At 35.1% G+C, this 14,534-nt stretch overlaps 1 protein-coding gene across 2 annotated transcripts; it reads left to right on the forward strand.

Annotated features, from left to right (window-relative positions):
- Window positions 1-28: 28 nt before the first annotated feature.
- LOC112710065 (FBD-associated F-box protein At5g60610-like) lies at window positions 29-3,984 on the forward strand. 2 transcript variants are annotated; one of them, XM_025762159.2, is made up of 5 exons: window positions 29-169; window positions 428-511; window positions 1,934-3,208; window positions 3,294-3,482; window positions 3,643-3,984. In XM_025762159.2, the coding sequence occupies exons 3-5, from the start codon at window positions 1,952-1,954 to the stop codon at window positions 3,844-3,846; spliced, it is 1,650 nt and encodes a 549-aa protein (XP_025617944.1). In that variant the 5' UTR covers window positions 29-169; window positions 428-511; window positions 1,934-1,951; the 3' UTR covers window positions 3,847-3,984. The 2 variants fall into 2 exon arrangements, with proteins under 2 accessions (XP_025617944.1, XP_025617945.1); XM_025762160.3 differs by having other exon boundaries at window positions 31-169; window positions 1,977-3,208.
- Window positions 3,985-14,534: the final 10,550 nt, after the last annotated feature.

Consider the following 14,534-nt stretch of genomic DNA (forward strand, 5'->3'; position numbering starts at 1 on the left):
TCAGTTTTTATTTAAACAAAAAGTAAACCTGATTTGATGTATTTTCAAATTAGATTAGATTTGGAGTTTTGAACACACTTGTCGTTCCTCTCCCACACGTTCGGTGGTGACCAATCCACAAACTCTTGCTCTCATTCTCACCGTCAAAACCCCGAATTAAATCAAGAAGGTGAGGGTCCCAATTCTCGTGGTTTTGTACCTTTTATCTAAGAGATGTTCTTTAATTTGAAACATACATAGTCTTTTATGGTGATTGTTTTCTGATTGTGTTATACGTTACCACGCTGCGTATAAAATTATATGACTAATTTCTTTAAAGTTACAAGGTATAAAATGGAAACATTAAAATTTTAGTTACTTTAAATTTAAAAATCATAATATATTATTATGATAACTGATTATGATAATGATTATTAATTATTTGTAGAAGAGGGATCAGATCATTAGCGTATCGAAGAGTCCTCAACAATGGAGTTGGAGAAAGACTAAACGAAGCCGCAAAATTTCTTCGGTAAATGCTCTTTCCTCAAATCTGTAATCATAGCTTTATTTCATTCTGTTTGTAGATACTTTTTTCACCCTTTAAGTCCTTAAAGTTTATTTTCTGAAAATATTACATAGGGTTCGATTAAACACTTAAACTACCGTCTACATGCCACAATATTTTGGGTGATGCTGAAAACTTTATGTGCTTTATATTTATTTATTTTTAGTTTAAGATGAAAATGCTCGTCCTGTAAAGTTGAGTTCCCATTTATTTTCTGAAAATTTTACATAGGATTCCGTTAAACACTTAAACTCATTTCTTTGAATATATATTTAATATTCATTTTTTTTGTCATATTTTTAAATCTTTCATAAATTTATTTGTTGTTAGTATTTTTAGAATTTGTTTTATTAGCAGTGCAAATTTTTAAATATTATTTTAATAATTTATCTTTTTTCAGGATGGACTAATTTGATGATTAGTTTTTTATATATGAATAACAAAATTAATTTTATATTTATAAACTACAGCTTTCATAAACAAAAAATGTAATCCCTTTTTGTGTTTTTTATTTTTTAGCGTATTTGGTAAATTCTATTAGTAAAAGTAAAAATACTCAAAAATAAAAATCATTTTTTAAAAAAAATTATAATTTATATTTTTTAACAGATTTTTTTAAATAAATATTTTTTACATAATAAATAAATAAAAAATACTTTTATTTTATTATATCTAAATATAATTGATAAATACAAAAAATCTTTTGCACGAAATATTCAAACATAAATTCTTTTATAAGATTTTTTTAAAAAAATAACTCGAATAAAGATATTTTCTCATCAGATCACCAAATAAAACCTCTCCTTTCACTGTATAAGGTGAGTGTAAAATGGAATTTTTTTTAGTGATAAAGGGGATAGAGTCTGACATGTGCACTTTATTTTTTTTTTATATTAGTTTAACAATGGTATTTTTCTGGAACTTGGAATGTTAATTTCAAATGTGGTATCGTTTAATTTGGATTAGGAACCGATTTCTATATGTTTCACGATTTTAAAAAGCACTAAAAACGATGGTTGAGTACATCAATCATCTTAGTTCCATAGAGAAAAAAATTAGCCCCTTGTTCTTTCTTTTGTTTTAACTCATCTAGATAGGTTCCACATTGATCTTTCATCTTTATATTATTATTATTATTATAGTATTTTATGAGTTTCAGATGGAGCATTTTGGGTCATGATGAAAATTTGATGAGCATTTGATAAATTTTACAATGAAAAACCTCATCATTGTACTTGGTTGAAAGTCATTCATGATCATAAATCCCTCGCTTCCCAGATGAATCATTTTGATAATAAACATGTATTTTCTTTTTTTTTTTTCTTTCTTTCTTCGCACTTTTATGAGTTGCAACGTATCCATCTATGATATTATACTCGCTATCAGTACTGAAGCTGGGAAAAAATGGACCAAATATCTGGTTTGCCAGAAGTTATACTTCATGACATTCTCGCAAGGCTTCCGGACAGAGATTCTGCCAGAACTAGTGTTTTATCAAAGGCTTGGAGAGAAACATGGTCTACGTTTCCGATATTGTCTATTTGCAGCGATCAACTTTTTAGGAGTCAAGATGTAACGGTAGACAATTATCATAGCAAAATAGACAAAGTTATTGACTATGTTGGGAGAAAATCGCTGAGGCTCCGTGACCTAGGCTTAGCAATCAAAGAATTCAAGCTCATTATTGACTATGTAGACCATAAGTGCATGGCCCACCATGTTGATCTATGGATGAAGATGGCTATTGAAAGTTGTGGCCAAGTATTACATTTACAGCTTGGCCTCCCTGGTTACTATGTAGGGAGATACAGTCCGGACAGGCTTTATGAGCTTCCACTCAGTGTCATTGAATCCAAATCACTTACTAAGTTGGTGTTGATGGGCGGAATCAGAGTTGACCAAGAATTCCTCACCCATTCCATCAAGCTTTACTCGGTGAGAATAATAAAACTATGCAATCTACTTTTTGCACATGAAGGGATTATAGAGCGTCTCATTTCTCATTGTCCTCTAATTGAAGATTTAACGGTGGTCGATTGTGCTGTATATAACCCTCCAATTAGCGGAATTCCTCAAGTGTTTGCATTCAGTCTTGTGGAATCACTATTCTTGCATGGTTTACATAAGCTCAAGAAAGCTTATGTTCAAGGAATGCGGGAAGTATATATTGATGCTCAAAATCTTGAGAGCTTACGGTTAAATCTTGATCCAGATACATCTTTCAAGCTGAATTTATATAGTTGCACAAATTTGAGATGGTTGTGCTTATGGAGTTTGAGGAACATTGATATTGGAGACAAATGGTTTCTTGAACTATTTTCTAAATTTCCTTTCCTTGAGAGTTTGGAACTATACTATTGCTCTATGTTTCAGAGGATTAATATTTCGAGTGCTCAACTCAAGGTCTTGAAGTTATCATACTGCTCTAACATGGAGGAGCTTAACATTGATGCTCGAAATTTATTATCATTTGCGTATGAGGGTGTGGGAGACAACAAACCTGGTATATCTTTTCAGAAAAGTTCTAATCAATTGGAAGTCAATAGTTTATTTACGGGTGTGGATTTTCCGGGCCTCTGTAACTTGAGGAAATTTGTCGAAAACATTAAACCCCAAAAGATTTGGGCATCAGTCTCCCTCTTTATCCGTTCGTCAGTTCTAGTAAGTATACACTTGCTATATTGGTTCATTCTACTTTACATATTTGCCTATTTTATTTATTTGTTTGTTTGTCTGAATTCTGTAGACTGAACCAGAGCAGGGTGCATTCCAAGTTTCATCTATTCCTCCAACTATTAAACGCTTGGAATTGCAGTTTTCTCCGGACTACGAAGCTTTCTATTTCCCTTTTATGAATTACTTGCTTTCAAGTTGCTGCCCGAACTCCATTTCATTTAGTTTTCGCTCTTATGTTCATGATAAAGCATTCATTCAGGTATGTCATTATCCTCAAATTTTTTCTGAGTCTTGCATTGAGTCTTGCATTTACCACGACAACAGTACTTCCATCCCAGCGGTGACTGCATTTGTGTTTATATACTTTATCATCGATATGTTCTTTCTAACTCCATTTGTTATTTTGCAAAAAACAACAGTTTTTGTATGAGACACTGATGGGAAGAAAGGAAGGGAAGTGCCACTGCAGTTCAAGTAATACAAAATGTTGGTGGCATGCCTTGAAGATTGTCAAGGTTATTTGTACCTTCAAGATTGATGAGAACGCCGACTTTAAGACCATGTTAGATGCATTGCCAACATGTTGTGCTGATGAAAATATTGGTTTTATCTTAGAATTGTAATCTTTCTAGTATCAACTGATAGATAGTCCTTATTTGGTTTAGAACATTGGCGTTGCTGCTGTATTAGGATAATTAGTATGTATGTACTTAAGCAGGTGCTTACACGTATATATCAAATGTTCTACAACATTTTCTCTATATATCAAATGTTCTACAACATTTTCTCTCTTTATAAGGTAACGATACATGTGAATGTTCATGTTTAGAATTTTCTCTTTTTGCGAAAAAAATATAAAGTTAAAAACTAATCCTGTAGAAACAAATGTAAAAGTGTGTTTGAAATGTCATCTTATTATTAAAATATACTAGATTAATATACACAAAATCAAAACAAACTAATTATTATTTGCTAAGCTATTTATTAGTTTCTTCTCACTCTCTAAACGGTGTAAACTACTGCCTCACTAAGTACTCTATTTATTTTGCTATGAATATTAAAATCTGAATCTCTCAAATCCTTTGTCATTCTTCTCCAAAATGGTTTGACATAAATTTAGTATTACATGAAAACATAAAATAAAAGCATGACGTAAATGATACTGATTACTGAGGCCAATGACGTAAATGATACTGATTACTGAGGCCAACTTAACTCCGTGATAATTTTGAAGTAATTGATAATTAAGAGATTAAAATGAGCGTTAAAAACTTAAAATATTTATGTATTGAGGTGATATAAGTTGGCCCGACCTTTTAGTTGTCTATTGTTATTGCTCACATTTCAATTATCCATTTATAACTTTTATGATTTGTTAATGCTATACTTGAAATCATAAATCATAATCCTAAATTATAATTTATAAACACTAAATTCTAAATTATAAATTATAAATCATAATATCTAAATTCTAAAACATAAATCATATATTTTAAGTGTTTAATTTTCATGTAGTGACTATCATGTAATTAACCGTTCTCTTAAATGATTATTAATGTAAAAAATAGTTATTTTTACTAATATAATCATTATGTGATTAAAATAATTTTACAGTGACAGTACACCAAAATTAAATTTATATCTTAAACCATAAATCATAAACTATAAATTCAAACTTTATTTTGTTTTGTTTCACTTTCAAATGTTTTTTAATTTTTACTTAAGTTTTGGATGCTTCTATTATTTTTAGTTTTGAATTTTTACTAATATTTAATTATTTTTAGTTGTTTGTTATTTTTAAATTAATTGATTGAAATAATATTATTCTGTAGATTTTTTCTTTATATATATATATATATATATATATATATATTCACTGTTTTTAAAAATTCAATTTAAAATTAGGGCAATTTACATAAATAAATTGATTGCTCTTTAAATTTATGCAATTGCATTCTTTCATACATGAAGACGCAAATACATTGTTTTGTATATCTATAGAAATCGCTACTGGCAATAACGATTTACGAAAACACATAATTCGGCGGATTACATATAAATGGAGGAACACAGAAACCGCTAGAGGCTGTCGCGATTTCTTTATTTATGCTTGGCAATAAACCGCTACTGGCAGTAACAGTTTACGTGAGAAAGTGTGCATAAACCGCTGGAGGAAATAACGGTTTACGTTGAACAAGATATTTATCTGTACCATTTCGGTGTCAACTTATATGTTATGATTTTTTCATATCTTGTCTTCATATACATGGGCATGTAAAGTAATCTTAGCAAGATCAAATTTTGATAATAATCTTATATGGTGTTTTATTTGTATTTTTTGCTTGTCAACTAGAGTTTTGGCTTTATTTTGTTTGGTCAGAGAATGCATGGCTTTGATTTTAGAAAATTTCTTATATATTTAGATGTTATTTTATTAGGTCAACTTATTTTATTTTGTTGAGCTTTTTAAATTTTATTGTGTGTTTGTGATTGAATAACTTAACTAAAAATTAAAACAAATATATAGACATTTTTGTCAAAAATACTATCCACAGTTTCTTTTCACAAAATGTTCACTGAATTTGCTTTTAACAAAATAGCTCACATTAATAAAAATAATTTTTTTTTACTTTACTTACAACTTTTACTTTGAATTATCTACTAAATAAATTATCTACCAATTTAATAAATTTTATATGAGCAATATTATAAAATTAGTACCATTCTTTTCAACAATTAACCAATAATATTTGAAAATATTGATTAAAAGTATAGTGTTAGACTGCTAAACTAAAAAAGTTGAATTGTTAACTAAAAATATTGACCAATATAACTTAAAATTACTAGTCCTTAAACTTTTTTCATTTTATATTTATAAAAAAGTTAAATTGTCTTTATATAGTTTCTTGATATTTGTAACTAGATGTTTACACTTAAAAAGTTTTCAATTAAATCTGTGTATTAATTTTTACTTTATTATTAAATCTTATTAATAATAAATGTTACAAAATTATTTTTATCTATCTTAAAATATTAACTATTAATAAATATGTCTTGGTATATTTTATTAAGTCAAATATTTTTAAAACAATAAAAATATAATTACAAATTTAAAACAAGGTTAGAGACTCAATTAAAAATATAATATAAGTATGTATGCTTATATTTACAGTTTTTTAAACTAGGCAACAATTTTCCTCAGGAGAAAAAATAATTTTACTAGAAACTTGTATTCCTTTTACAGCAAAAATAATATGTAGTTCATAAAAGAATATAGTTTTACATAAATTTAATATTACATGAAGTATAAATTATAATTTTAATATCTGAAAATATATAAGGTTTGAATTCCGTAAATTGGTTTATTCGGTGGACCTTTGATTGTGTTTTGTTATGACTCACATTTGATTTATAGATTTATATTTTGAATGGATGATTTGTTCTAACTCAGAAGTTTAAATATATATTTTAAGATAAAATATTCGGTTTAGTCGTTGAAGTTATTCTCAAATTTTAAAAAAGTCTTTAAAATTTTAATTGCTTCAAGTTAATTTCTAAATTTTTTAATTGACTCTGTGACAAAAATTATTATAGAGACTAATATAATTAAAATTTAAAAAATTTAGAGATTAAATTGAAGCAATTAAAATTTTAAAAATTGAATTGAAGCTCGAGCATAATTTTAGGAACCAAATTCAATATTTTCTTTATATTTTAACTTTGGATTGAAGCAGCTTTTCTCCCAACCTATATATAATATTATTACAAATTTGTTCTAATACTTACAAATATTGTAATTTTTTTGTTTTAATGTTTATATATATTTAAAAAAATCTTAATTTCAATCTAATTGTTTAAAAGAAAGTTGAAAGAATTTCGGTGCTGATGCACTTGAACCATGATTTAGTGTTGAGCTAGATGATCTTCGAACATTCATTCAAAAAAGAAATTTTTTTTTTGAAAGAGAGAAGCTCAACACAACAAGTGGAGCGAAACAACATAAGAATCAGTGAATATCATAAAGCAATCTAGGTAACACTTCTAAAAACGAATGCTTATCCCTTTGTCATCTCCGGCATTGCCATCAACAACAAAAAGGATCTACACCTAACCACTCCTTATAGTTCATGAAGGACATATGAATGATCTCGTCAACCCCTTTTCCTTTATTCTGAAAAATTCTTCGGTTCCTTTCTAGCCAGATGTTCCATGTAATCGCACAAAATCCCATCAACCACCTCTTGCGCTCCACCTTGCTAGCTGATATCTCAGTCCAACTTATGAAATGTTCTTTTAACGTCCCCGGGCAAGACCATAGCCTCCCAACAAATGATAACCAAGCACACCAAACCTGCCAAGAGAAATCACAACCAAGGAACAAGTGGTGACTATATTCAATGTTCTTGTTACAAAACACACATACAACATCTTCGTGGTGAATAACTCCCAACCGACTCAGTCTCTCCTTCGTATTGACCCTACCAGTCAACACAAACCAGACAAACAGTTCAACTCTTGGTGGAACTAAACCTTTCCAGATTGTCTTTGTAAAGTTGTAGCTTGTTATGTCCTCCGGAATAATGTCCTCCTGTAGTACCTGCAAAAAAGAGTTAGTAGAAAAGACCCCTTGTTTATCAAATTTCCATACAACTCTATCCTCACTGCCATAATCCAATTTGACCAGCCTTAATACATCATGCAACTGGTTCACTAGATTCAACTCCCATTGGAATAGCTCTCGCCTCCATTGGAAGTTCCATATCCACTCAGCCCCATCCCAAAACCGGCAATCCCCTATAACAGATCCTCTTTGGTTTGAAACTGAGAAAAGTCTCGGAAACTGATCTTTCAGAGCACCACCACGTAACCAGACATCCTCCCAGAATCGAGTCCCTCTTCCATCACCCACCTCCATAGCTAACCCAGTAATCATCTTTTGTCTTACTTGCTGATTCTTGAACTGTATCTGGCAGATATCCTTCCATGGGCCTCCCTTAATGGGTAAAACCTGAGAGGACAACAGCACACTTGGGTCCAGGTTATTACACGAACAAACCACCTTCTTCCACAGCGGACAATCCTCCTTTGAAAAGCGCCACCACCACTTAAAAAGAAGGGATGTGTTTCGCAACATGGCATCCCCAACACCCAACCCACCAAGCTTTTTAGGCGCCTGCACCACCTCCCACTTTACCAGAGCCACACCATTCCTACCATCCTCCTTACTCCATAAAAATCTTCTCTGTAAGGAAATAAGTTTCTCCGCAACAGCCTTCGGCATCTTATACAGGCTTAAATAATATACTGGGAGGCTATTTAGTACAGATTTCATAAGCACCAACTTACCGGCTTTGTTAAGGACTTTGGCTTTCCAAAGGCTGAGTTTTTCCTCCACTTTGTCAATGATTGGCTTCCAAGTCTTCACCAACCTTGGATTAGCTCCTAGCAAGATCCCCAAGTATTTTACTGGAAGGGAGGCTTCCTTGCAACCCAGCACGTAACACATACGCTGAACCCACTGAGCATCACAGTTAATAGGAATCAAGCTAGATTTATCAAAGTTGATGCTTAACCCCGACATCAGCTCAAAACATCGAAGAATCCTCCTGTAGTTCTTGATTGTCTCTTCCTCTGGAGGACAGAACAGAATGGTATCATCCGCGAACTGAAGATGCGACAGCTCAACCTGATCTCTACCTATCAGTAGTGGAGATATGCGTCTGTTTCTAACCGCCTGCCCAAGCATCCTATGTAACACATCAACGACAAGGACAAACAAAAAAGGAGACAGTGGGTCACCTTGTCGTAGACCTCTTTCCATCTTAAACGGCTTGGAAGGTGAACCGTTTATCAAGACTGACATAGAGCAAGTACTGATGCACTCCATAACCCACCCCCTCCACCTTCTTCCAAACCCCATTTTCTGTAAAACAAAATCTACGAAGCTCCACTTTACTCTATCGTATGCCTTCTGGAAGTCTAACTTTATTATCACCGCTTCCTTTCTTCGCAGTTTAAGCCATTGAACAGTTTTGCAAGCAATAAGAGCCCCGTCATGGATTTTCCTGCCCTTAACAAAAGCACTATGTGTCTCACCTACAAGTTGTGGCATTATTGTTCGCATTCTCCTAACCAGCATCTTAGAGATGACTTTGTATACACACCCGACCATACTGATAGGCCTAAGGTCCTTGATTTCCTTTGCTCCAGTAAACTTAGGAGCCAAAGCAACCCAAGTGAGATTAGTATCCGCCGGTAACCTAGAGGACTGGAAGAAGTCCAACACCGCTCCCGTGAACTCAGAACCAATTTCATCCCAACACTTCTTTATGAAGTTCATGTTATAGCCGTCACAACCAGGAGCCTTTGATGAGTCACAATCCCACACTGCTTCTCTAACCTCCTCAAGGGTCGGCTGTATCTCCAAAGCCAAAGCATCAGCTTCACTGATCTTCTCCACCAGACCGTCTCTAAACCCCACCAATGGCGACTTCTCCTGGTGGTACAAGTCTTTGTAGAAGTCCCTTATTGCAATCTTGATTCTAGCTTGATTCCTAATCAATCTTCCATTAATAACCAATGCATCAACCCTGTTGTTCCTCCTTCTCGCCGAAGCTATGTTGTGGAAGTACCTTATGTTTTTATCTATGTCCCTGGCATGTCTTGAGCGCGACATCTGCTTCCAATGTAACTCTTTTCTAACATACCACTTCGAACAACATGTCACAAGCGCTTTCCTTCTTGCCTCCACCGTTTCATCATAAGCCCCATCACCCACCATGTCATCAATCTTCTTGATCTCTTCCTCCAACAGCAAAATTTTGTTGTCCATGTCTCCAAAGTTGTCTTTATGCCATCTTCTCAAAGGACCTGCCAAAGCCTTCAGCTTATCCGTGAATTGCATCTCTTGTAACCCTCTCCATTCCTCCTTTACCATTCTTAAGAAACCTTCATGTGTAAACCACGAGTCAAGGCTTCTGAACGGTCTAGGGCCATCTCTCAATCTCTTATCTTCCACTATAAGAGGACAATGGTCTGACAGTCCCCTTGGACCACCTCGTAATCGAGTCTCCGGGAACTTTTCTACCCACTCCAAACTAACCAAGGCCCTGTCAATACGGCTACAAGAACGTCCTCTGAACCAGGTGAACTTACGGTCAGTAATCGGCAAATCCACTAAACCCATGTCTTGTATCCAGTTCTTGAAATCCTCCGCCGACAAAGATAAGCTATCAGTACCTCTCCTTTCTTCAACATGTAAATTCTCGTTAAAGTCCCCTATGAAACAACAGGGAACCTGGCATAAACCAGCTATGTAACTCAACTCCTCCCACACAACAAGCTTCTCATCTCTAGCATGTGCACCATAAACTAATATAAAAGCACAATTAAAATTATTCTGCAACAAAGTTCCTTCAACACACAACCATCTCTCACTTTTATAGCAATTTCTAACATAAAAAAAACCCTCATCCCATATTAGCAACAATCCGCCAGATGCACCAGTAGCCTCAACATATTCCCAACCAACACAACTATCCCCCCATATTCTTGAAATATCAAATCTAGTCACTGATGGTCTTTTAGTCTCTACCAAACCTAGCATGTTTAATCTATATTTTCTTTTTAGGTCCTTCACCATTCTCAGTTTCCCGTCACCCCTCAACCCCCTAACATTCCAAGAACTAATAATCATTTTAAATAAATACTGCACACCTTTTTTTGTGTTTTGGGCCTGCTTCGTCTAGCTTTTGCCTTCTGTTTTGCCAGTCTTTTCTTCCGAGCTATTTCTTCATTCTGTTGTTGAAGTATTGCCATAATATCCTCTTCTTCATCATATAGTTCAGCCCCTGACTCCGTTGCCAATTCCCAAACCCTTTTGTTTTCTGTCAGCTGCTCCTTCAATTTTGAACTCTCACTGTCACTGACTTCATTGACATTTGCAATCTTTCTGTCCTCCTTACTATCCTTATCATCAATGAGTTCATTTTGGTCCTGAAGCTCTGGTAAAGTTCGGTGGCAAGTCGCTTCAAATTCAGGCGCTTTACAGTCATTTCGTTGCACTCCGTCACTGTTCTCATAAGAAGCATCGTTACAGTGTCCGTTATTCTGTCCCTCATCTCTACCGTTAGACCCTCGGGCTCGTTCAGGCACCCCAACAACTATTAGTTTACTGCATCCTACCTCCATTACCAGATCTCCTCTACTCCTAAACTTCCTTCGCCTATCATCAGAATCCAATTCGGAGTCCTCAGCTGATTCACATGGTTCGGCTTCCATGGGGAGCGTCGGAATCGTCATCAGCCCATCACCGCCGCCTTCCCTCCCGGTTCCTCGCCGCTGCATCGGACCTGCCCTACCCGCCAAGACGTCGCAACCTCCAACTTCAGGGCATGGCCGTAGCCTGGGTCCCATGCCTCCCACAATAGGGAGCACCTCGTGCGCGGCTGCAGCAGGGCACAACGCGTCTCCACGCTGTGAAGCAATTCCAACCTGACCCGTTCCCATGCAACTCGGCCCAGTAGCAGTTCCCGTGCCTCCATCATATTGCAATGAATTGAGTTTTGGTTCGTGGCCCAACAAGCGTCTGCTGCTGATTGTATCTTCGCTGGGCCCATGGCTGGATTTTTGGCTAGCAGGCCTTGGACGTTCCTTTGCTAGCCCAATAGTCTTGCAGCAATAATTCCATGATACCGTTACTTCTGAATCCCCTTTTGTACTCTCCTCATATCCCAGTAAATCAGCTGAACCATGAATGCCAGAATTATGAGGATAATATGTTACTAATTTCATTTGATCGGGGCTTAAATATTCATAATTCCATTCGTTCAAAATTTTTTCTGAAATTACCAATCTGTCCTTGTCTTCAACCTCCTCATACTGTCTCTCCATTATCACTTCTGCAGCGTGATCTGTACAGTTCGTCGAATTTATTGAGTTTTCCGACCACCTAACTGCGTCACCACAAGCTTTTGTACATATATTCTCCTATTGTTCACAACTGACTGCTTCGCCTTCCACAGTTCCTGCCTGACAATTCATCCCAAAAGTTTCACGTCCCACTTCTTTTACCAACACGTCAAAGCCACTGGTGCCAATCGTGATATGGACCCATTCATTGATCACGTCTAACACACAGGTATCAATTTGGATTCGGCCAACACTAAAGGACTGGCACGATTCCGTCACTTCATCGCATCCAACCACCTCACCCCATTGGTTTCCTATTATACTAAATGTATCCACGGACCACGCATGCAACGGAACCCCAAAGCATTCCAACCAAACTCTTCGAGTCTCACTCTTCTCCGACTCATCCCATCTCCATACCCTATGAAACAACTGTAGCAAACTATTCATTTTGAATGTGTAAGCCTCCTCCGCATTCAGTAAACTGTCAAAGGTCAACAACACTTTATATGCTCCCATTTCTCGCACCTGAATGACTTGAGGAAAGTTCTTCGCAACTAATTCCTTCAAAGATCTATAGTCAATCGCTTTCGTCGTTCCACCTACTAGGCTTCTCTGCAACCAAACCAAGTTTTCTGTCGCCACCCCCACTTCCACCTTTTTTGTCCACCCATGCTTGTGCGGATCATGGAGTGTTTTCTCCTTAGTTAGATCTGTAGCAGCGGCCACTGAAACTTTCTGCTTCTCTTCTCCTTCTGGTGGTTGCTGACCTCGTGGCTGCACAGTGTTCATTTCCTTCACAGCAGACGTTCTCCGATATTTAGCCTCCCCTACGAATACTACCTTCCCTCTCAACCGCATCCGATTCATGTTTGCTATAGCTTTCAAGGCTCCTCCTTTCGTAGTATACCGTACGAACGCAAAAATGTATAAGCCACCATGTTTTTGTTTCCTTGATAAGTATATGTCGTTTATGCGACCAGTCCAATTGAATAGTTCGAACAGCTCCCTCTTGGAAATGTCTTCTGGAAGATTATCCACAAATATTGAGTATGAATCGTGCTCTAAACGTCGATATTCTTCTCGGTTCCAAACTCGAGGATCTTTAACCTGACCTATCCTTCTACCCCCCAAGTGTTTCCCAACCTCGCTCGCTCGCAGTTTCTCTCTCGCTCTCTCTCGCTCTCTCTCATCTCTAAATTTTGATGTTAATTATTCAAAAAAGAAATTTAGTTATCATAATAAAAGAGTCAAATATTTTAATATTTTTATATTTTATAAGTCTTGTTATTTTTGTTTAGGTATTGATTTTAATGCTCACATTCTGTTTTCTAAATAGAAATATATAAAAATAGTTTCCTTTATATTTTCTTTTCTTAATCTAACTTAAATTTGTATATATGATATCACACTCTAACTAAAATTAAGAGAATCCAGGATATGATGCATAACATTTTTTTTAAAAAGAGGCCACTTACATAAAGACACAAAAAATGTCTTTTTTTAAAGACGTGCATACGTGTTATAATATAATTGGACATCTTTATTAAACCGGTTAATAAATTATTTTTAATAAACCAGAATAAAATCGATTTATTATAACAAAAATAATAAACCTAATTGTTCTTATTATAATTATTAGATTCGATTTGTTCCAATCAATTTACACAATATAAACCAAATTATATTTAAATTCTTCTATAAAAAATAAATATATCCTTAATTTTTTATTTTACAGACATTTAAATTCCTAATAATTTAAAAATACAATTAAGTTTCTATAAAAAAAAATTGTAACCCTAACCCTTTAGGCCTTTATCCTTCCCAAGCCCAAATTTAAGCCTAACGGTGAAATAAATTGTAACCCTAATCCCTTCTGGGATTCTCCCAAGCTCACTCGATCATGCTCAAACCTGGAAAGAAGGGATGTTCTTGGTAATACAATTCATCAATTCCCAGATTTAAAGTCGCAATCTTTCGAGAATTTACAGGAACTTACAGCAGGTAAAGTGGCTGCTAATCTTGAAAGCCCCAGGTCGAGAATTTACAGGAACTCACCTGTTGAACCTTATGTGGGACAGGAGTTTGAGTCAGAAGTAGAGGCACATGTATTCTACAATGCATATGCCACGAGTGTTGGATTCATCGTACGTGTTAGTAAACTCTCGCGATCAAGGATCGATAATTCTACTATTGGGCGGATTTTTGTCTGCAACAAAGAGGGATACAAGATGACTGACAAGCGTGAAAATGTTATACGGCAAAGGGCTGAGACAATGGTTGGTTGCAAGGCAATGATAATGGTAAGGAAAGTAAAATCCGTTAGCTGGGTTGTTACATGTTTTGTAATGCTGCGTTTGTTTGATGAGACACAGACACTAATACATAGACATAGTGGTAC

Source organism: Arachis hypogaea, chromosome 9 (genome assembly GCF_003086295.3).
Source record: "Arachis hypogaea cultivar Tifrunner chromosome 9, arahy.Tifrunner.gnm2.J5K5, whole genome shotgun sequence".
Taxonomy (NCBI): Eukaryota; Viridiplantae; Streptophyta; class Magnoliopsida; order Fabales; family Fabaceae; genus Arachis; species Arachis hypogaea.